Below are 23,834 nucleotides of genomic sequence, written 5' to 3' on the forward strand. Positions count from 1 at the left end.
TCCACTGTGCAACAGGCAGCATGCCAGACACCAGGGACATAACCCTTGGCTGAGAGAAGCTTCATGGAGCAGTAGTTCCAGCGCTGTGTGCAGAATGCCTTGTAATTAAATCCAGCGGGTTTAAGGATTAGCCCTTTTCTTAAGCTCACTTGCATCATTTTTCCCATAGGACAAGCACTTCTTTAATGGAAACTTTCTCTTTCCTTTCTTCTGTTGCATTCCTCACTGCCGGTTTTCTTCTTCAGTTTTGCAGAGTTCCTTTTGCATCTCTCGTCTTTTTCTTCCCACGCCTTCATTCTAAATGTTTCTAGCTGCATACTAGGTACCTTCACTTCGATGTCTTACAGATTCAGTGATTTCTGCTGTTTTCCTCAAGACAATGGCATTTGACTAGTTGTCCACATTAAATATCTTGGAGGCATCATTACTCCCTTATCTTCTTCTTACAACAGGAGTGGGTGATTCTGCTTCAAAAACAGCATTGAGGTCTGACCCAGTTGTCAGCAGCTCTCCCATTAGTTAACGTGTGGCAGCAACTGTCCTCTCCCTCCCTGTCAGTTGTGTGTCCTCCAGGCAATAACGATAGTAATCATTTTTTTTTTAATTCTCATTATCACTTTACTCCTCCACAATGCAAAGATCTTGTAGTATCTTTCTCACTGCCTATTGGGTCAGGTCTCAGTTCTATAACCTGGCTTCCAGGGCTGTTCACCCCCTGCCCCTGATTGACTCTTCTGGTCCTCTCTCATTTTAACTACAGTGCTTAGCACATAGAGAGCACTCATGGAATAGTGGATGAGTAAGTGGGTGGCACAGAAAAATCTGACCTTTTGTCTTCAAAGGGCAGTAGTAAATTTTTATCATGTAAGTATAGCACCTGCCGTTTACTTCTCAGTAGCTTCTCTCACTTTTAAATTATAATGGTAGAAACATTAATCCAGTATACTGTGTTTCTCCAAAATTCTTATGTTGATGTCCTAACCCCCAGGAACTCAGAATTTGGAAATCGGGTCTTTAAAGAAATCATGAAGTTAAAATGAGGTCAGTAAGTGGGCCTTCATCCAATATGACTGATGTGTTTGTGAGAGGAAATTTGGACACAGACCTGTGTAGAGGGAGGGCCATGTGATGACACAGAGAAAGATACCACCTACCAACCAAAGAGAGATACCTCAGTAGGACCCAACCCTGCTGACGCCTTGATCTTGGACTTCTTAATTCCAGAACCGTGACAAGAGAAATTTCTGTTGTTTAAGCCACCTAGTCTGTGATACTTTGTTAGTAAATTAATAGATCTGGTATCTTTTAATTCACTGAGATTCTAAGTCCTGTATCTGGGGAGACTATTCTTGGGAAAAGGATGGACCTAATCTAATAGATCCTCTCCTTTCATCTCAAACTTCTTTGAGGTATTTGAAATTTGTCCAAGGAAGTTCAAGGTTACAGTGAACTATGATCGCAATACTGTACTCCAATCTGGATGACCCAGAGCCTGACCCTGTCTCTTTAATTAAAAAAAAAAAAAAAAATTCTCTTAGGAAAAGAGAGTCGTCTTCATCTTTTTCATACTACATAATCAGCCATTCAATTTTTTTCCTCTCAATAATCTATGTCTCTTAGATATTCAAACAAAGCAAGAAATCATTAAAAAAAAATAGTGCCCATTTATTTTACTGATTTAAACAGATACTGAGTTGAATTTTTTTTTAAATTTCATTTTGATAGCTAGAATACAGTAAGATTTCTTTGCAGTGAATGGCCCTGCAGACTGTAGCATCAAACCTGCAGAGAAGACATTTGCAGCAGTGAATTTATGTGCACTTTTCTAAACTGCTGTTTAGAAAAACAGCAGTTTTCTAAAGGTTCTGATTTTGGGGGAAAAACACAGTGAATCACTAAAAATGTGGTATATTCAGCTTTTTCTATCATATTTCAGGTTGTCATGTTGTCGGACCTCAAAATGCCTCTCCCCTCCATCCTGACTGCCCGCACCCCCTACTCAGTCTTCACCTCCTCAGCAGTGGTTGTAGTGGAACTGTGGGAGTTAAGTAGGTTGACTGTGTTAGAGACTTTGTTGGAAAACAACACTCAGATTTTACGTATCTGCTTAGATCATCCCAGATTACGTAATAATTTCAGACAGATTACACCTTGACAAGGCTCACCTGAATGCCTTCCTATGTTACCGTTAATATCTTGGGTCGATGTGAGTCCATTTTATTTCATAAATCCAGAAAGACAGCCTATAATCCTTGCTAAGAACCAGCAATTTATTTTCTAGGTCTACTCTCAATTCTTCATTCTATGATTTTGAACTTCTCGCATCTTGTTCTGTTATGTAGAGGTAGAGGATAGTTAGTCACATGTATACTAGCTCTTTTTTTTTTTTTTTTTTTTTTTTTTTTTTTTTTTTTTTTTTTTTTTTTTNTTGAGACAGAGCCTTGCTCTGCTGCCAGGCCGGAGTGCGGTGGCGCAGTCTTGGCTTGCTGCAACCTCCGCCTCTTCAAGCGATTCTCCTGCCTCAGCCTCCCGAGTAGCTGGGACTAAAGGCACATGCCACCACACCCAGCTAATTTTTGTATTTTTAGTAGAGATGGGGTTTTACCCTATTGGCCAGAATGGTCTTACTCTCTTGACCTCATGATCCACCTGCCTGGGCCTCCCAAGTCCTGGGATTACAGGTATGAGCCAGTGCGCCTGGCCAGTAGCTCTTATTCTTGAGATATTAGACATAATTAAATTGCCGTTCTATCTTCTTTTTTCCAAATTGAGTTTTATTATTTAGCCTTACAGAACTTCTGTTAAATCCTTAATCACATATAGCACTTGTCATTAAAGCCTCTCCATGTTTCTACAACTCTCTTTAATGGTGAATCCAGCACTTGGGGGTTAGCAATACAAGAAGGCAGTCAGTTCCTACACTCTACTATAAATATAAATTTTAGACATTTTGGTTTCATGCTTAATTCTCATTTTCTGTTTAGTAATCAAAATGCATAGCAATTAAGCAAAAGAAGATTATATTTTTTTCCTCTATGGCAAAAGTTAAAGCAGATACTTTGCAGATAATCTTTTGACTTCATATGCATTGATAACTCAGATTCAGAGAGATTAGAAATATATCCCACTGACTCTAACCAAAATCTGGAATTTTCTGTATCTAACTTGTAGTCTTTGCATTACATCTGACTAGTTGGATATAGAAGATAAGTCATTTGACTTCTTTCTAAATCATTTTATTTATTTGTGAAACTGGGTGGAGGAGATTAAGATTAGATTATCTCTATTCTGTCTTCCAGCCTGGAAATTGTACTGTGTTCTAATAATAATGGCAGCCAGTAAATTGTGGCTTTTAGTGTGTAAGTATATTTGGAACTAATAAGATTAACTTATTTGAAATACATGTTGAGTACTTCCTATTTTGTGCTGGGCACTGGTAATACTGTGATAAATCAGACATCTTTCAAGGAGTTTACACTTTGTTAGGAGAAAGAGGCATAAAAATAAGCAATCAAATATTACTGGAGTGGTGGTAGAGGTCTGTCTTAAGTGTATGAGGGCACAATAGGTGAGTTTTGCTTGGCAGCAGGAACATCAGGAAAGGGCCAGTGATGAAAGGGAGCAATTATGAAGGCCTGATGCAGAGCAGCTGCAGCGAAGTGGTGGGGAGCAGCTTGACTATAGTGGCTAAAGCTGGAGGATGAGAAAGTGGAAAGGGTGGCTCCTTTTTCCCCCCAAGGAAGTGGAATATGAACAGAAAATAACCGGGAGCAGGGAGCCAGGATGATAAGAGATTGTTTGTTTTAAAGTATGGGTGTGAAGAGCCTCTGTAAAGGTTCGTGGGGAAAGAGGCTGTAGAGAGGAAAGTTCATTGTAAAGGAGATGAAGAAGATGTGATTAAGAACAGGGTTGAGAATGGATAGAGAGATACATGGATAGATGGATAGATATGTGATAACATACACAGAGCAAAATGTTAATCGTGGCATCTAGGAAGTAGATGAATGAGTCTTCACAATATACTTCAACTTTTCTGCATATTTGAAAATTTATAATATTAAGAAATAATTTTATAATTTTGGGGGCAGAGAAGAACATGAGTTGATAATTTAACCTTGAACAGAACCGGAGGGCACTTACTCCTCGGCATGACAGGACAGTAGGGAAAGTCAAGGTTAAAGCCCCAGCCACTTTTGTAAAGTAGAAGTGACTCTCACTTGCTTGGGTGGAGGGCCAAAAAAAGGATTGTTGAGCATGAAGGTTGAAATAACCACTGGTGAGTGTGAAAGAGGACTCAGCAGACCTGGGTGCTGATGCTCAGGTCTGGTGAAGTTGCCACATTTGTGATTTTCCCTGGTAGTTACCAGAAGACCACAAGTTAGTAGGATTAGGCCAGGTGCGGTGGCTCACGTTTGTAATCCTAATACTTTGGGAGGCTGAGGCAGGCGGATCACCTGAGGTCAGGAGTTCAAGACCAGCCTGGTCAACATGGTGAAACTCCATCTCTACTAAAAATACAAAATTAGCTGGGTGTGGTGGTGCGTACCTGTACTCCCAGCTATTCGGGAGGCTGAGGCAGGAGAATAGCTTGAACTCAGAGGTGGAGTTTGCGGGGAACTGAGATCATGCCATTGCACTCCAGCTTGGGCAACAAAAGCAATACTCCATCTCAAAACAAAAACAAGTTAGTAGGATCAGTGAAGGGCCACCAGCTTAAGGAAGCAAAAATAGAATGAGTAGTTGGCAAGTTGGCATGAATGATTCCCTTCAGTATTTGCCAGCAGTCTGTCCTAGAACATGTCCCAACCTCTTTGGTGCTTTGTTCAAGAGATTGTTTTCAGCCTCACTATCTTTTGCTTTGAATTATCTAAGATAAAAACAATGTTGCAAAACTTTGTTAACACTATTATTGTTAGCATTTAACTCAGGTAATTTTGTTGTCTCCCTTAGGTAAAAGAAGAACGCCCAGAAAAAATACCAGATTTAAAATTATTGGTGGAGAAGAAATTTTTGGCCTTACAGAACAAGAATTCTGATGCAGACTTTCAAAATAATGAAAAATTTGTACAGTTTAAACAACAGCTGAAAGAACTAAAGAAGCAATGTAAGTCAACATGCTTTGCTTTGGTTCGGCTTTTTGAAATTAGGGAACTGACTTGATGAACAGCTCCAGAAAACTGATTTTATAAAGTTTGCTTATCTGCTTGGCTTGATCCTCTTTCTAAGTTGCTTTTTAGTGTTGTTGTAATTCTGTATTTCGTCTAATTTTTGGTTCAAAACAGCCTGTCCATTTCTGAAAGCCAACAGTTTCCACAAAGTGCTCTTGAAAATTTCCCAGCAGCTGGGTTTATGTATTTGTCCCATTGCTGGGGAGGGGAATTGGGAAAACAAAATAAAACTGAAAACTATTTTATTTAAATAACAGTGGTAGTTTTCAAGTTTTAAACTGCTGTGCCAAGCTTTAAAATAACCATACTTTGATTCTGGTTGTGCTGCTTTGGAGTAATATTAGCTGTGTTTTCTCAGAAGACCACTTTTGTCTTCTCAACTATGGACCAAAATCTCCTTGATCCATTTTAGCATTGTAGTAGTGTAAATTCCATGTGATTTTAAAATTTGTTGCCTTCTTAATAAACTATTACATTCAGGTTTTCTAGTGGACATAATTTTGACTTAAAAATTGGAGCAGGAATTTAATTTTTTGGTATACAAAAAATTTTTTAAACAGTATTTACCAGAAATAATGTTATCTTTTCTGCACAGTAAAGCACATATGCCCTTTCTTTTCTCGTTCTTCCATGTGGTCCACATACCAATTTTATGTAAATTGATTTTTTCACATTACATAGTAGCTATTTAGTCCTACAGTCTTTGCTTCTTTTAGGATTGAGACTCTTGTATTTCTTAAAGAATTGAGTAGTGAAGCAAACAGCTTTTTCCCTTTTCTAACTTTAGTCTCCCATCACCTTCGTTTACACACTGAGCAGGAATGTTGTATGATAGGATACATAAATTTACTTCATGTCCTTATATGTGCTTAATGTAGGGATTCGCATTTTGAAATAGGCTTTCTTTTAAATATAAGCATTTTCTTGAAATTGATGCTGAGATCTCAAAACATGACTGAGGAAGCTGCTTCACTTTTGTCTATTGTACAAATAAGTTTCACAATTTGGAATGTTTTGCAATCATGATGAGACTTTTGTTTTTACTGTAGATTTAACCAGTAAGCATTTTCCCCAAATTTTAAGTCTATTTTTTGTTCTTCTTTGAATATCACAGCTCCCAACATCCTTCTAATGTACTTTTCACTATTCCCTGAAATGATTACTAATACCCCAAAGAGATAATAATTTGCCGGTGGCTTTCTGATCTTAAAGATGCTAGTCAATTAATTGTATAGCCATGAGAACTGGACATTATTCCCCTTAAATATACATGGGCCATATAATCTTTATCTCTTATCTGTGATACTTATTACTCAGTGACGTGTGTGTGTGTGTGTGTGTGTGTGTGTGTGTGTGTGTGTGTAGTATCTGGCACATGGACCTGCGATTACCAGCCTGAGGCCAACAAATTCCCTCGGTTGGGATGTACAGGTTAAACAAAGCTGTTAAAAGCTCACATTATATGACCTCCAGGTTGTTTCCCTGGTCATCTCATGGTAATTAGAAACTCTGATTGGCAGTTTTAGATTTCTTGATTAAAAACCTAAGTAAACTGATTGTTTAGGCATTTTTTTCAAAGGCGTTCTCAGTGAAAGGGCTAGGAACTATTCTATATGGTGCTTAGTGAAAATATTTTGAACTAATGTATGTATCAGTTATTAATATTTATTTATTAAATGCAAAAGTTTTCTGTCAAATAAATATGTGTAATTTTTCAAAGTGAATTTCAGTTTTGGTGTTGGTCTAAGTAGCCAAATGTATTTTATTTGACTGTTTGGAGCCAGTATTCATAAATTGTGGCAGACTTAGCATCCAATCATGATTTCTGATTTTTAAGAAATTTTGCAATACTGGTTGAAGGACAAATATTCAAAAATATTAATTTTCTCCTTTTGTTCTTGTTCACAAAGTTATTATTCCATAAGGTAAACGATGAAGAATTTTAGAATCATATACTCAAGGAGAAACACTTTCTAATTAAAAATATTTAGTTCAAGAAAATGATACATGTTGAAATCGTAGCTATTATTTCTTAAATATCTCTAAAATGGGGGTGGGGGGAAGAAAATGTTTCCTCAGGCCACCAGTACACATTATTTGTATAGACAGTCAAACCTTGTGTGTATTTATATTGAAAGAAATACTTCCTTATATAAGGTTTCCCTGTATATTGTAACACTGGAATTAAAATAACTTTCCCCTAAAATAATTAAAATAAAAATTTCCCCTAGAATTTTATTTTAAAAAGTTTATAGATTTCAAATGACAGAACAAGCAAAATATTAATACTTTTAAAAATACTCTATAAGATCTGTATGCCTTACTTGTAAAATGTAATTTTAGTGCAACATTAATTGACTGTTAATTGAACTTGTATCATGTCCAGTGGATTTTCTTTCTTTAGATTTAACACTGCTGTGTGGGTTCTAATTAGGACTAGGCTCCCACAATATTTGTGTAGCCAGGTCAAAGGTACACAATGATATATAAATGAGCTAATGAATCTATTTTGAGATATGTGCTGGCGGCAGGGAATAGCAATAATAATTTTTTTGTTTTTAAAGATTAGAAAATAAGGTCAGGGAGAGAGACTTGCTTATAATTGCCTGTTTTGACAGAGTAAAGGCGAAAGTGCTTTTATGGTCTACATAGATCCAAAGGGTTCTTTTATGAAAATAACCACCATATTTTCAGTAATTTTATTATGTAAGAACATAAATGCATGGGATTACATTTGACCAATCAGGATCTAATCAGAGAAATGCCAGGAATCTTTTAGGTAGGGAAAGGCCAAGATGGAGATGCAATGAAGTTGTCTCCCAGGTGGCTTTGTCTCATGGGCAGGCCTAGGTACACTCTGCTGGCAGTGCACCAGCTGTAAGTTAAGCTCGCTGTGGCTCAGCAGCTGGTTCTCACGCTTTTTGGTCTTATGCTCCCTTTACATTCTTAAATTGTTTTTTTGTTTTTTTTGAGACAGAGTCCTGCCCTGTTGCCCAAGCCGGAGTGCGGTGGTGCAATCCTGGCTCACTGCAACCTTCACCTCCCAGGTTCAAGCAGTTATCCTGCCTCAGTCTCCCAAGTAGCTGGGATTGCAGGTGCACGCCCCACACCCAGCTAATTTTTGTATTTTTAGTAGATACGGGGTTTCACCATGTTGGCCAAGCTGGTCTTGAACTCCTGACCTCAGGTTATCCCCCTGCCTTGGCCTCCCAAAGTGCTGGGATTACAGGTGTGAGCCACCATGTGTGGTCATGTTCTTAAAATTTACTGAGAGCCCCCAGAGAGCTTTTGTTTACTGGTTGTATCAGCTGTCATTTATCATATTAGAAATCAAAACTGAAGAATTTTTAAAGTATTAACATATTAAAAATAACAAGTGTATTATTGCATGTTAACGTAAACCGTATCTGATATGAAATACCACTTTATGTTTTACAAACATACAAGAAAAATTATTGAGAAGAGTAGCATTGTTTACATTTTTTGCCAGTCTCTTCAATTTCTGGCTTGTTTAATAGAAGACAGCTAGATCCTCATATTCGTATCTATTTTGTTGATGTACACAAAGAAAATCTTGTCTCACACATTGGTAATTTAACTTGCTGAAAAGATCTTGCAGACTACCAGAAGCTCTCACTTTGATAATTCTAGATCTAGGCCAGGGATTGGTAAACTGGGCTGTGGACCAAATTTAGCCTGCCTCCTAATTTTCTATGGCCTGCAAGCTAACAATGGTTTTTATATATTTTTAATTGTTGGAAGAAAAAAATCAAAAGAGGAATAATATTTGGTGACATGAAAATTCTATTTCAGTGTCCATAAATAGTTTCATTGAAACGCAGGCATACTCACCTGTTTACATATTTTCTGTGGGTACTATCACACTGTCATGGCGGGGTTGAGTGGGTGCGTCACAGATCATCTGGTTAGCAAAGCTTATTGTATTTATTGTCTGGCTTTTTACAGTGAATGTCTACTGACCCTTGATCTAAATTATATTGGGAAATAACGGCAGTTTTTGTTTTTTTAATTTTAGATTTATCCCTAAATACCATCCGTTTGTCTCAGGTATATTCAGAATACTTTGAGGATTCACTGTGTATGAATTACTACAGTTGAGGCTCTGAAATAAATAAAAAGCAAAGAGCAGGAATCTGTACATGCAGAAGACAGTGTATACAAACATGATATAATAGAGAACCATTAATAACAAATAGCAAAGAAAAACATCAGAAACAAATGTTATACAATGTGGACCTAAGTGAGGAGAGTCAAAACAGGAGTACTGTGCCAGTCAACTGATAGGGGCTCTCTGAAGCAGTAAGTTCAGAAAGACTCTGAGGCTGAGTTCAGCTCCAGTAGGAAAGAATGTGCTAAAAGATAACAGTGGGAAAGGAGAGGGCAGTACAGATGTCTAGTATTTACCATTCCCAGAATACAAACCTGACAGATACACTACACTCATTTAAAGATATCATTACTCTAAATGTAGTATATTTCAGTTATACACAATAATTTTCCCAATAGTTATGTCTTATACATATTACTAGGCATTAGATATAACATCTTTGAACAAAGAATTTTGTCCCTTAGATACCCAGTGTCCTGTGTGTTAGAAATAATTACGTCTGCCTCAGCTTACATCTCAAGATTAAATGAGATACTGACTCTGCTAGTTTTAAAAGCCTTAGATTTAAGTTATTGCGGAAGAGCTAGTACAGCATAATGTAAAGAATATGGCTTAGCAGCCAGAAGACCTGGATTTTAGTCACTTAATAGCCTGATCTCCCTTCAGATACCACTCATTTTAGATACTTCTAATTCCTGGAGTCATACAAAATCAAGATTGACTGAAGATAACGTCTATACTTCTAAACAAGAGGCCTAGGATAATGATGGTGGTGATAACTGAGTTAGGGAACAATTTCACAGAGAAGAATTTCTTAAACAGTAATCATATTCTTGCTAACCCAAGTTGTGAAATGAAACAATATGATTTGGTTTAAGGCAGACATAACCAGACTTTCTTGGATGAAATAATTTTAATTAGCTAAACAATATGGATAATTTCCTATTCTCCTTGCCTTAAAGTGTCTTCACTATTACAGCTCACGGTTTCTTGCAATTTTAGGAGAACTTAATTAGACTGTGTGAACTCCTCTGTATAGACACTTTTTCAAGTCATCAAGCAATCTTTCTGGCATCTTTTATTTTTACCTGTTATGTGACTAGCAGGCATTGTAGATTTTAGTGTACATCAGCAAAGGCAGAAATCGAGGGCAGTTGACAAAGCCCTTATATTTGGAAAGTGTCTAAGACTGAGATTTAGAAACTTTTCAAATATAAGGGCATTGCTTTATGGTCAAAAATAGAATTGGCTATGAATCTGAAATTTTTTGTATTAATTTAATGTGCAATATAATTTTGTTAGTACATTTAAATTCTAAGCATAAAGGAGAACATATCTTTTAATGAAAAAATGCTAATCTGAAAAGCTTCACCACAAATTTAGACAAAATTAGACAGTATATTTAGGTCACTGTTATATATAGAATATATGGTATGGAGATAATTGCGTCTATGAATGAAGCTTATAAATCATTTTGAGTGACAGTGATATTTGTATCAGACATATGGAGACATAGGAATTGACACTGTAATCTGGCAATTAATATGGATTCACTTTAAGCACACTAATCTAGATCTCAAAACTGATAAGAAGAGGGAGGAGACATTCACTTTACAAAAGGATTCCCTCAAGGATACCATTGAGTAAGGAGTTCCTTCTCAGGAACATTAGAACACCTTCACTTTACTATTTTTAGTTGGCGGCTTTTCCATCTCGTTCACCATCTATTCAAAACCACAGTATAGTTGCACAAGGGTAAGGGTTTTTATGTTTTGCTTACCGCTGTATTCCTTGAACTCCAGCATGAGACCTAGGCACAGTGTAGTATTACCATAGCACAGGCCCCTGATGGTCACAGGAACCTTCAGGAAAACCATCATGTGCTTGAGAGCTTCTGTGCTACTGAAGGAAGACACCTGTCACCCATGCCAGCCTATTGTTGCTGTGAGTGGGTGTGGATCCAGTGTTGCCAGATCTTCTGGTTCTTTTAGAAAACTCAGAAATCTAAGTTACTAGATTTTTGGAACACTGTTCAGATAAAACTATCAGTTTGTAGCCTTTGATTTTACCTTTTAATAATATCATTTTTTAGTGCCTTATTAGGCACTTCAATGAGAGACAGTAGTCGTTCAGTTTACTCTTAATTTGTGATTTCTTCAAAAGAGTGGATGGTTTTGCTTTCAAGATTCTGCAAACTAAGGCCAAAATGTGCAGTTTACTTCATTTGGGAATGTATATTTTAGAAACCTGTTGGGTCCTATTGAAAAAGTAGGTGGGGGTTTTGTGATGGGGGCCAGGTATGGGAGCCCCCTCATCCAGATACAGGTGAATAGAGTGGTTCTAGGGAAGACTAGTGATTGGAAAGGTATGTGTGAGTTTTAAAACTGGGAAAGAGACAGATGAGAAGTAAATAAAGGTAGTGCCAACAGGGAAATTGTTTGTCTTTGCCTAGAAATATATTGAGTGCATTTAAACTGGGCAAAAAGTTGACCAACTTGCCTTCGTTCTGATACTATTCAACCTACAAATTTCTTGCTTTGTCATAAGGTACAACTGTCTATCCAACTTCACAAATGATGTGAATTGCTGGCCTGCTATGAACCAAAGCCCAAGACTGTGTAAGGCAGGAATAATTTCTTATTAATCTCTGTGTTCTTTTTGTTTCTCATATAGTAGGAGCTCAGTTAATATTTGTAGAACAGATTCATTCAATTGATCAGATAAGCTGCCTAGAAAAAGAGGCTCAGAACCTAGTTAAGGCAGTCTGATGATAAAAATCCTTTTCCCTTCAATACATCATCAGTAAGGAAGAGAATAAATAGAGAACAAAAATAAGCATTTGTAGGGTTGATATCTGAAAAGTTTAAAAGTTTATATTGTCTTTGAAAATACCTTAAATTGCTCAACAAAAATAAATACATAATTTCGTGTATATAACCCTTTACAATGATATGTTGGTACATATGTATAGTATATATAGCAATAAACAGTTTTTAATATCATGGAGTATGGCTTAAGTCACTTAAGTATGACTGCTTATAACATTTAAACCAATTTATGAAGTTTGCTGGCTTTTCTATGGTTTTACCTTCTCTGTGACTCTCAGTGGGTCTTCATTTTTTCCTTAAAGATGTTGATGAAGCCGTTGCCATTCACGTGCTGAGTAACTGTTAATTGTTGGGAAATGCTGAAAACCTTAAATGTCACAACCAAAGTGGACCTTTTCAGGCTGGATTGTATCTGTGGCCTGAGAGCTTATGTTCATTGAGTGAAATTTCTGCCCTAAACAAATTTTTTATTGAGTATTTGCCTCTCTCCTCTTTCCTCCTCTCTGAGTCAGTGTCTGTCTTTTCTGTGTGTCTCTTTCCTCCCTTCTGCTTTCTTTGTGCCTCCCGTCCTGTACGTTTTCTCTTTTCCATAAATCTTGACTTACATCATTGCAGCTAAAGAGTATCATCCCCATCTTAATGATGAAGCGGCCTCAAAGAGGTAAAGTGACATCCCCAAGACTACAGAGCTAGTGAACAGTAGAACCAGAAGACAGACGATGCCAGGGATGAAGAGAAAACATTGGAGAGAAGGATAGCTACTCCACTTCTTCTCTTTTGTAAAGCTGTTACTTTTTAGGCGATTTGGGAGACCAAATAAATGATTAAGAAAAAGATTAATTCAAATTAAAGGATTGATTCCATAGTGGTGGAGTTTTAATCAGGTCATTAAGCTGTCCAGGAGTTATTTTGTAGTGAGAAATTAACTTTTCTACATGTCCTTTATGTTTTACAATAAAGACACTCATCTACTTTGCATTTGTCTTAGGTTTGCCCTATTCCTTTTGGAAGATATTTACAATACGGGTCATAGGCAAGCTTTCTATAATGCCTAGTACCTACTCAGTGAGTGCCTGTGGAATTAATGAATAACAGCCAACATTGTTTGAGTGTTTACCTATGTGGGCTATAGTACTTGGAGACTTTATGTGCATTATTATTTATTTTTCTCATCTCTGTAAGATGTCTGTATCTATTTTATAGATTGGAAAATAAGCAAAGAGATGTAATATAACTTGCTTAAAATCCTGATGCTGAAATTCATACCCAGGTTTAGGTGACACCAAAGCCCATGTTCTTTCCCCTGTACCACATCAACTCTTGAAAACACTTTCATGTGTTTTTCTTTCTCTCAATTCAAGCATATCATTCATTTATTGAAAAAAAAATGACTTCTAATAGGACTCTTGAAGAGTGAATCACCTGTTTGGATCTTCTAGATCATAGAACTGCATTGATGTACTTTGATGACGCTACAGGAATCCATTTCATCTAGCTGAGAGAGAATCTTTTTTGGTCACTTTCATTTAGAGATTAGGGAGTAGGAACGATACCAGACATTACATAGCAGTCCTTCTTTGCCAGATCCCATGGTTTCGGCAATTTATTTAGAATATAGTGCTTAAGAGTGATGTTTCTGGTGTGAGCAGTTGGTGTGTTATGGCAGAGAGGAGTAGGATATTTATGGCATCCCAAGTTTAGAACAAATTCCATGAAATTTATTTCAAACATAACAACAGTAATCTCTTGCACATACATCATCTCACGTAATCTTTACAACATCCACATGCAGGAAAGGAATGCATGAAAAGTACAAGTTCTGTTTTTAGCAGGCTGAACACCATATAATAAGAATCTTGGAGGTGACATATTTACCCAGTGTCTCACAGTCAGGAGGCCACAAGGATAGCAAATACATTCACAAGGAAAGGGGAAGTTTTAGAATGAGAGACAGCTATAATTAAAGTTAGTAAAGAAAGGTTCAGTTATCAAGGGACAAATGAGTCAGCTGCAAGTTTAAACACAAACTGTGAGCTATGGGTGTTTCATTGTGACTTATTTTGAGAGAGTATGAAGCCATCCATGCTCAGAAAGTAGCCTGAATCGGGAATAGGAACACCAAGTCTTAAGTGTCCCAGAGATGACGTTACATTATACTTAATTATCTTGTCAAGTTATAATTCCTGAAGTTGGAATGATTTAAGTGCTATATTTGTTAGATATACTGGAAGTTTCAGGCAAAGTTATTAAGCATTTCTTTCTATTTCTACTTCATTTTTAAAATATGTTTATGTTTGTTTTTTTTGGAAAGAAACTTTAGAATTTTGGCAGCTTCGTGTGTGGTGTGTTATCGTATGTATAGCGAGTAGACATGGTTTACTCATTAACCATTCTGAAATTTTGAGGTCAGATGAAATGTATTAATATTATAATTTGGCTTTATAAAGCAGCTATAATCGAATTGTATATCTATATGGTAGCAATTATATAGGAAAAAACTGCATATAGAAATTCAGAGCTACTTGTATGGAGATGCGTTGTTGGTTCAGTCTCTACTCCGGTAATTCAAATTTAGTTTGTGTCCGGTAGTAGGCCCACAGGCATTTTTTTTTTTTTTTAACATTCTCGGGGAAATGCTAATGTACCATCAGGGTTGAAAATAATCTGCTAAAAGTTGCTTACTAGGCACTCTAAAGGATATAAATCTGACACCAATTCCAGATCTAATGCAGCTTATTATTTAAAAGGGAGGATCTATACAAACATATCTTAGCATAGTCATAAGCACATACATATATGTTACTTAGTAATTACCTAGTGAATTAAATTGTACTTGGTGTTCTGGTTTTGCACATAAACTAACTTCATTTACCTGTGTCTCAGAGCCTGATTTTAAAACTCCATGCTGTACTTAGCATTCATTCATTCAACAGATGTTCATTGAAAAAGCTGGGAATATGGCAGTAAACAAAATTTTCAAGTCTCTGTGCTCGTGGAGCTTACATTCTGGCACTTAGCATCAACTCACTTTACAGTATTTTGGTGGAAATATGTTTCTTTATAACTCTAAAACAAAGATGTCTATTTATTGGTAGTCTTAATCATGATATTTGTGTTACGCTCAAGTACTGTCTTTCATTATTATTTGCTTTGTATTTGTTAAAATTTATATTAGTCATTACATTCTTTTTCCTGGAAAACTTTTTTTTTTTGAAATGGAGTCTCGTTCTGTCACCCAGGCTGGAGTGCAGTGGCACAATCTTGGCTCACTGCAACCTTTGATTCCTGGGTTCAAGCAATTCTCCTGCCTCCCAAGTAGCTGAAATTACAGGTGCCTACTACCACACCAAGCTAATTTTTGTATTTTTAGTAGAGATGGGGTTTCATCGTGTTGGCCAGGCTGCTGGTCCTGAACTCCTCACCTCATGTGACCCTCCTGCCTTAGCCTCCCAAAGTGCTGGGATCGCAGGCGTGAGCCACCACACCCAGCCCTGGAAAACTTTTTAAACTCATTTATTTAGTCACCTACATATGCTGACAACAGTGTTACGGATAGAGACTGTCTAAGCCATGGAAAGACACTGGAATCTGAAATGAGAAAATGTAAGTTCTGTTAAAGGCACAACCAAGTAGTAGTTTATAGTTTTTAAAGCACATCAATGAAATTATATTTTTATGTAAAGCATGGTAATATAATAATGCTAACTAATCCACAGAGTTGTTTATGGGTTAAATCAAATATTATATGTGAAAAGTATTTTATGAAATGTCATATACTCCCCAAATATTACTTACCTGATATTTTTGAACTTTTTAGAGGCATTTACTTTAATTTTCATTTATACGTATACTTAAATTGTGTAAAGATAAACATTTAAAGTTATCAATTGGCATGAATTCTTAAGTGTAAAGGAGCAAATAATGTTTTAGTAATTTTGTTAATGTGGTTAAGATTTTAATGAAGGATAAAATGTTGCTAGACTATCTAGTTAAGGAATGCTCTGTAATTGGCAAGGGTGGGAACAAAAAATGTTGATAAAGTAAAAATCATTTTTCAGTACAATATTGGTTTTGGCAATCTTTTCTTGATAGAAAGACAGAAACTGAAGTGTCAGGAATTGCTCTATTCACAATGAACCATTCTATGCTCTGATGAAAATATGAATATTCATTATAAGCAAATGTAATGGAGCTGCAGCTATCACTACGTGCCTGTGGGCCTGTAATATACTAGGGATTCTTTTTAGGTATACATAGATTTAACTTGAAAAAAATTGTCTCTGCTGTTTGAGCTCAGTTGTTTAGTTAGCCTTTAAAAAAAAATCACCTGATGACTTTCTGTAAATGTTGTGTGTGTGTCTGTGTGTATATATAGATAATTTTTTTTAGTGCCCTCATCTCATGTCAATCTATTTGCCACATTATAGGCTGCATTATATCCATGGACCTTGCATAACTAAGATCTAGAAAGAGAAAAGTAGAGGCAGAAATGGCTTCCTAGGGAGAAGCTTTTACTGAGAAATAAGCCACATGACTCCACAGCCAGCCCATAGGTCCTTGAGATGCATACAGCCCATGCTTCATCCTTCCCCCACCTTGTAAATGTTAATAGACAATAATTACTGTTAATAGACTCTTTTTTAAGAGCAGTTTTAAGTTCATAGCAAAATTGAACATAAGGTACAGAGATTTCCCATATACCCCATGTGCGCATAACTTCTCCCATTATCAATATTTTAGTGAGTAGGCCCCTACTATATTCAGAGCACAGCTAGTCACTAGGAATGTAAGTACGTAACTGATGTCTTGGCGATGAGAAGAAAAGACTGGTCTCTTGAGATTACAAGGTCCTAGAACTTTAACATGCAAAATCTCTAGAAGATAGAGAGTAGGGTAGGGGTTCATGAAAGGTTTTTAGTAGGGTTTTCCAAAGTAAACATAGGTTATTTTAAAAATAAAATATAACTTGATACCTTGAACGTAGGAGAAAAAGAATTTTAAAAAGTAATCAGGGTTAGATGTTTTAGTCAGTTTGCTTTCCTATGGGATTCCTTAGTCCTTACCATGTAATTTACATTTGGTTAGAATGCCACTGCAGTGAGAACAGATGCTTGTCTGCCTTCATCTGCTATATCCCTTGTGTCTACAACAGTACCTGTCACGGAACCAGTGCGTAGTGTATATTTGAGAAATAAGCGAAGGACTATAGAAGGGGGTTATAACTTAGTTCATGGGACCTTTTTTCCCCATGGGACACATATTGCATGACAAATACTTTGACACATAGTAGTCCTGGGAATAAAAGATAGGGCCAGACCCTTTTTGCAAAGGTTACCTTGGCGGACTTGAGCAACAACTGCACTCTTAACTACAAAGCGTGGCTGCCAGTTAGCCGGAGATGTTCTCAGACTTCCTGACAACCTTCCTTACCCAGTTTGACCATTGGGTCCTTCCTTATAGAAGGTACTTCCTTTCTCTTTCCCTAAGGGACACTATACTTTAACTTCACTTCCGTTGCCTAAAGTAGGAAACTTAAAATTAGACTCAAGAACTTTTAATTTCTTCCTCCAATCATCAGCCTTAACAACCTCCATCTTTCCTTTATGTGGAAGCGTTAATTTTTCCCCCTACACAAAGTATTAAGTTGACCATACTTCTTATATTTGATAGTGGTATGGAGTCAAGAAAATATAGTAGTAGCTTGTTTATGTATATTTTCCTAATGCTTTAGAGCACGGGGTTTTATTTTACGTTTACCAAAAGCAAAAAATTCCTACTGCAGCGATGGGTAAGAATTATGCCATTCAATAAGATATGCTGTCTAACCCATTCCTAAAAGTCTAGTCCCCTTCCTAAAAATCCCTACCAGTCCCTCTCCGTTTCTTTCTGCCCCCACTGCTATCGCTGCTCCAATTCTGATCTTACTGTCAGCCTCCTACATGCTCCCAGCTGTAGACTCGATCCTGCCAGTTTCTACCAGAGTGACCATTCCACAGCGTCTGGTCATGCGTGCTCACAGGAAGTTGGCAGGAGTCAAGTAGGGCATGGGCTTTCCATGGCTCCCTTCGACCCTTCTGGCTCCAGGCTCCTATTTCACTTTCTCACCACTCTTCTCTCTAGCCCTTTGATTCCTAGAAATAATCCCTTGTGTCTACAACAGTACCTGTCATGGAACCAGTGCTTAGTGTATATTTGAGAAATAAGTGAAGGACTATAGAAAGGGGTTGTAACTTAGTTCAGGGGACCTTTTTTTCCCCATGGGACAAATATTTCATGACAAATACTTTGACACATAGTAGTCCTGGAAAGTACTGTGTTCTTACCATTCCTAGAAAGTACTGTGTTCTCTTCACCTCTAGAGGTTCACTCTTGCTGATCTCTTCATGGACTATTCCACCCCTCTTTCTCTTCCCTTGGTTAAGGCAAGTCCCTCCTTCTGCCTCAATGCAGACATCACTGACTTCAGGGAGTCTTCCCTAAGGTAGGGCAAGTGCATGTCTACAATGCAAGACCTTTAAAGAAGCTTTCATATGAAGAGGAATATCTAATTAGAAAAATTAGGGAAATTAGTAGGTGCTTGGCAAGAAAAGGGATTTGGGGCAAATTTTATGGTAGCTTTGAAATATCTTAATTGTTTCATTTAAATACTGTACTAAATGGAACCCCAAACTGAGATATTCAACTCATCTAATATTTGGCATGCATTCTACTGTTCCCTAACCATCAGTAAAATGTTCTGTATCCACTGCTTTTGGTGACAGGGCCTGCCAGCAGACACACGGACTGAAATACATGAACCTTCTCTCTTGACTGACTCATTTGATTCAAATAACAAGTTCCCCCATGACCCCCCTTCAAAAAGTAGAAAGTGTCTTCTTATGTTTTTGGAATACCAAGCTTCGAGAAGCAGCTAGCAATTCTTTGTTTTTGTTACTCTTTGTTTACCATTGACCTAGCAATCACCTCAGCTGGCAGCTGGAGATTGAAGCAGGGGAGTGGAGGAGGAGGACCTGAAGGAATAGAGGGTTGAGGAAAGAGTGGTAGAATTACAGGTTGTAAATACTAGCATTGTACTTAATAAAATGCACTAACCCTTATGGTCAAGCTTAAGCTTTCATAATACAATGATAATTTAAGATAATTATAATCGTTGAATTTGAAAGATACAAATGTGTACCAAAACTCTTTAATGTATTGTCCTGGTAAGTGTGCTTTTGGGAATCACTTCAATATGATAGTCCAAAATGTAAATGCTTTATATACAGAGAGTTCTCTGTGATGTTCAGCAAGCAACTTGGGCAACAATCAAGAGCTTTGTGAAAATTATCTATAAAATGAGATGTTCAGAAAATGTTTTATCATATACTGTTAAATTTTAAAGCAGTATAAATATTTATATGTATTCTGATCACCATGACCAGGTAAGGAAATACTGTAAACCATGAGCAGAAATAGAACAGAAGTCACAGGACATTAGGAACAGCAAGTAATCCCGTTAGAGCAGATCATATGTATACGGGAGAAAAGATTACAAGGGTAGGTTGGGACTGATTGATGGAGTTACTTGTTGCCTTGAATAGGATAGTTTCATTAATAAGTAATGGGGAGGGCTACAAGTTTTTCATTAGCTGAGCCATCTGATTAGATTTGAACTCTAAGAAAGTAAGTGTGGTTGTGGTATGTAGGATAAGCAGGTATGGGAAGAGATCTTGTTACATTGGTCTAGTCAAGTGCTGATGATATACCTAACTGCCATGGACTAATTGGAAAGAAGAGAGTGAATGCAAGAAGTGTTGTAGAAGTAGAATCTACAGGATTTATCAACATATTTCAAATAAAGTAGACTTAGGAGAACAAGGAGTTGAAGTTGGCCGTGAGGTTTCTAGTTTGGGTAACTGGGAAAATGGTGATACCATTAAAAAGTAGTAGTAGACTGTCTCATGGAAGAGCTGGTCTTTAGGTGGGAAAGGTGACTTTCATTAATATCAATCATACTGAATTTAAGGTGCTGGATTTTGGTATAAATCTTCAACAAATGGTTGGCAGTGAAAAGTGGAGTATAAGACTATGGCTTAAGAGAATGAGAGAGAAAGGCTTTTCAGTTGCTCCCAGGTGACAGTTGGAGCTCTAGGAGCAGATGAGCTCTGTAAGGGGAAGAGAGAGCCTAAGGAGAAGAAGAAGAGGCAGAGCCAGCAAGCAGTGGGGGGAGAGGGACCAAGGGGCTTATGGGCCAAAAAGCATTAAAGGGAGAAACTTTGTCTTCTTAGTATCATGTTTTTATTTTAGTTGAATATCCTATTACCAAGGATGCATACCCTGAGTCCTAAATAAAATTTTTCATACTTTTCATATTCAAAAATTCAAAAACTAAGTTCCATTACCTAGTAAGATTATGGGGCCAGAGGGATAGAATTCACCATTTTTTTTTCCTCTGCTTCTACCCCATTGGTAGTATTGGTTAAGAGTTTCCTTCATAGCTTCTTTTTCCTCTCCCAGAAATTGATATTTAAAGAGTAAAGGTCACACCTGACTTCTTCTATTGAATTTTATAAGCAGGAAACACATTGTTTAGTTTAAAAAAATTCTCGTAGCACATAAAGGGATAAGAAATGAGATATATACATTTATTAGATAACAGATATTTTTAAAAATCAGTTCATCTGAAAGCTAGCAATTACTTTTTATTTAGAAATTGTAATTTAATCATACTTTGATTTTTAAGGTATTTAAATATAAATATTAAACAGAATGCTTTTCAGTGGCTGTGGTTCAAAACTGCTATGGAATAGAAATTAGTATTGTGACACCATTTATGTGTCCAGTTTTAAATTAAATGGTGATGAGTTTCCAGCTCTGTTAGTTTTTATTGTGGAACAAACCACCCCAAAACATAGTGGCTTAAAATAACAACCATTTATTTGGCTCGTGATTATGTAGCTTTGTTATTTGGATGGGGTTTAGCTGGGTGAGTCTTCTGCCAGTTCAGAGGGGCTTCCTCACACTGCCAGACTGGCTGGGGGCTTCTGCATCTAGAATGGCTTCAACTCTCCATGTAGTTGCAGCCTCCAGCAGATGAGTTCAGATTTGTTCACATGGTGGCAGTGGGTAGGCTAGAGCCTCTAGAGCCGAAGCTGAAGAGCTCTTGAGCCCTGGGCTTGGAAGTCTCACAGTGTAACTTTTGCCAGACTTTTGGTTAAATAAATTACTAGGCAACCCAGATTCTAAGGGTGGGAGAATAGACTCTGCTTCATGATGGGAGGGTGGTAGAAAGTATTGTGGCCAGATTGTCAGTCAGCCATATCAACTCATATTCATTTGTTCATTTTGAATACTCAGATACCAGTTTTTAACTGCCGAAACAGCATTGACTCTGTGTCTGTGTCTGTGTCTGTGTGTTTGTGTGATTCATCCTCTTTTCTCAGTATATTACCTCTGCAAAAGGAGGTATTTGAAGTAATCTCACTTTTCTGATTCATCTGTTTGGTAAAGGACATGCTTGTTTATTCAGATATTAGAGCAACTTGAAAAGAGAATGTAACATAAATACAATAAAACTACAGCTCGTTTACCTATACATTATTTGTTAAATATCTTTTAAGTGACTGTTTTGTGCCTGGCACTAGGCTAGATGTATAGGAATAGAAAAAAAGAAACATGGGTCATAGTTCTTACTTTCAAGAAGTTTATATGCTTATAGCATGAGTAAAATTTATTCCCAACGAATAATTTATTAATGTACCAAGGACTATGCTTTAATCGAAAGTAGTACATAGATGGATATGACCTAGTCCTTTTAGTGGAAATAGATATTTAAAATAACTATAATTAAAAGCATGAGAGAAATATCAAGTGAGTGCTGTTGAATTAGAAAAAGAATAGGAGGCAGCAAATGATTGAGTGCCAACATAAGTGATTCATATAATTAACACCTGAGAAGGGTGACATCTTTGAAACCAGAGAGTAATGGCTTCATATAGAAAATGAGTCTTGAACAAGACTTTGAAGAAGAGGTAGAATTTGAATAAGTGGAGAGGTAGGAATCCTACTCAATTTAGAATTGAGTTGTTTTGCCAAGAAGGTAATTATTTAATTAGAGTCTTTTCAAGTGGCAAGTATTAAAGAGCATGCGATAACATGACTAGAAAGACTCTGACTCTGTAGAAAACATTACACTGGGAAGATTGCTAGCAATGTTTTTTTCTCTTCAATGGTGCCAAGTCTTTTTTTCTTTTTTCTTTTTCTTTAAAAACAAAAAAACAAAAAAACTTTATTTAGAGATGGGGTCTTGCTGTGTTGCCCAGTCTGGTCTTGAACTCCTGGGCTCAGATGATCCTCTCATCTCCTGAGTGGCTGGGACTACAGCTGTGTACCACCGTGACTGACTTGATTTTCTGTCATCAGCTATTTGTGTACTTTAATTGGAAGATTGAGTAAAGAATTGTTATTTTATAAGGGAAACACACATTTTGTTTTTATTGAATAGTACTCTGTAGCCATATATTGATTGAAAAACAATAGAAACAAATAATGTGTATCTCTGCAGACAAAGAAGTACAACATTGAGATAAGTAAGGAAACCCCCATTGAGTAATGTCAACTGGTACTTTCTACAAGCATATCTGGGTCTGTTTAGGGACTAAACTGGTAGAAATAATTGGGGAATTTCCTTTCCTAAATTTGACAGGTAAATTTGCTTTTCACACTTTCTGTTTTAGTTGCTCGTATTTAAACTATTTTGAGAAGGAGAAGGATCAATTAAAATGTGTTTTCTTTAATGCTAATTGAATAGTACCATATTTAAACATATACCAACTTCCAAAGTGCTTGATGTAACTATATATAATTAGTAAAAGAAGAATCGTAATTTTCATTTTTGTAAATTAAATGTAGTTTTTCCCTGTTAAAACATCATTATGAATGAACCCCTTTATCTAGTTTATCATTGCCTTTCCTAAAAGCAGTGATATTTCATTAATATTGTCTAACTTAATTGCTACCATGTGATGAATTCTAGATAATTCTTTAGGGGAAACTTTCTTACTATCTCAGTTATTTTCAGTGACAAGAAATTGGGAGAGTTTATAATAGTTCTTATCATTTCATGTATTTTAATAGCTGGAATATATGTCCAGTCCAAAGAGAACACATCACAGGGTGATCACAAGTTGAAAATGAGATAACACATGAAAGTATTTTGTAAACTGCAAAGTCCTGTGCAAATAAGTGTAAGGTGATATTGTTCTGAGATTAGTATTTGTTATTTCAAGGTCTCTATAGAACAGCCATAGTTCATAGCTTAGAATCTGGAGCCACAAGTTCTGAGATCAAGTCTAGGTTCAGCCCCTTACTAGTTCTGTAATCAAGGATAAGTTTCTAAACCTCTCTATACTTCAGTTCCTCTGTCTGTTAAAATGATGTAATGATATTTACCTACTTCATAGGATTGTTATGAAGATTCAGTGAATTAGTATATGAAATTCTTTTGCAACAGTGTTTTGGCACACAGTAAATGTTATGTGTTACCTATTCTCATCATTACTGTCATTATCGCTACATCATGTAGAATAGATAATTACTTCCTGATATATGCTAATCATGTTTTTCTCTATGGAATTCTTCCTGTACTCTCCTAGTTTTGCCTTTTTCTGAAAGAGAGCTCCTTGAGGATGAGGACTAAATATCATCAATTTTTTTTTTTTTTTTTTTTTT

At 36.6% G+C, this 23,834-nt stretch overlaps 1 protein-coding gene across 3 annotated transcripts in view; it reads left to right on the forward strand.

Moving 5' to 3' along the window:
* Positions 1–23,834, forward strand: part of NSMCE2 (NSE2 (MMS21) homolog, SMC5-SMC6 complex SUMO ligase) — a 273,303-nt gene that overhangs the window by 88,430 nt on the left and 161,039 nt on the right. For all 3 annotated transcript variants that reach the window (XM_017530772.2, XM_017530770.2, XM_017530771.2), the window contains one exon: positions 4,951–5,104. In XM_017530772.2, the coding sequence (XP_017386261.1) occupies positions 4,951–5,104 (154 nt within the window). The remainder of the gene's footprint in view (positions 1–4,950; positions 5,105–23,834) is intronic.

This window comes from Cebus imitator, unplaced genomic scaffold (genome assembly GCF_001604975.1).
Source record: "Cebus imitator isolate Cc_AM_T3 unplaced genomic scaffold, Cebus_imitator-1.0 Scaffold68, whole genome shotgun sequence".
NCBI classification, from domain to species: Eukaryota; Metazoa; Chordata; class Mammalia; order Primates; family Cebidae; genus Cebus; species Cebus imitator.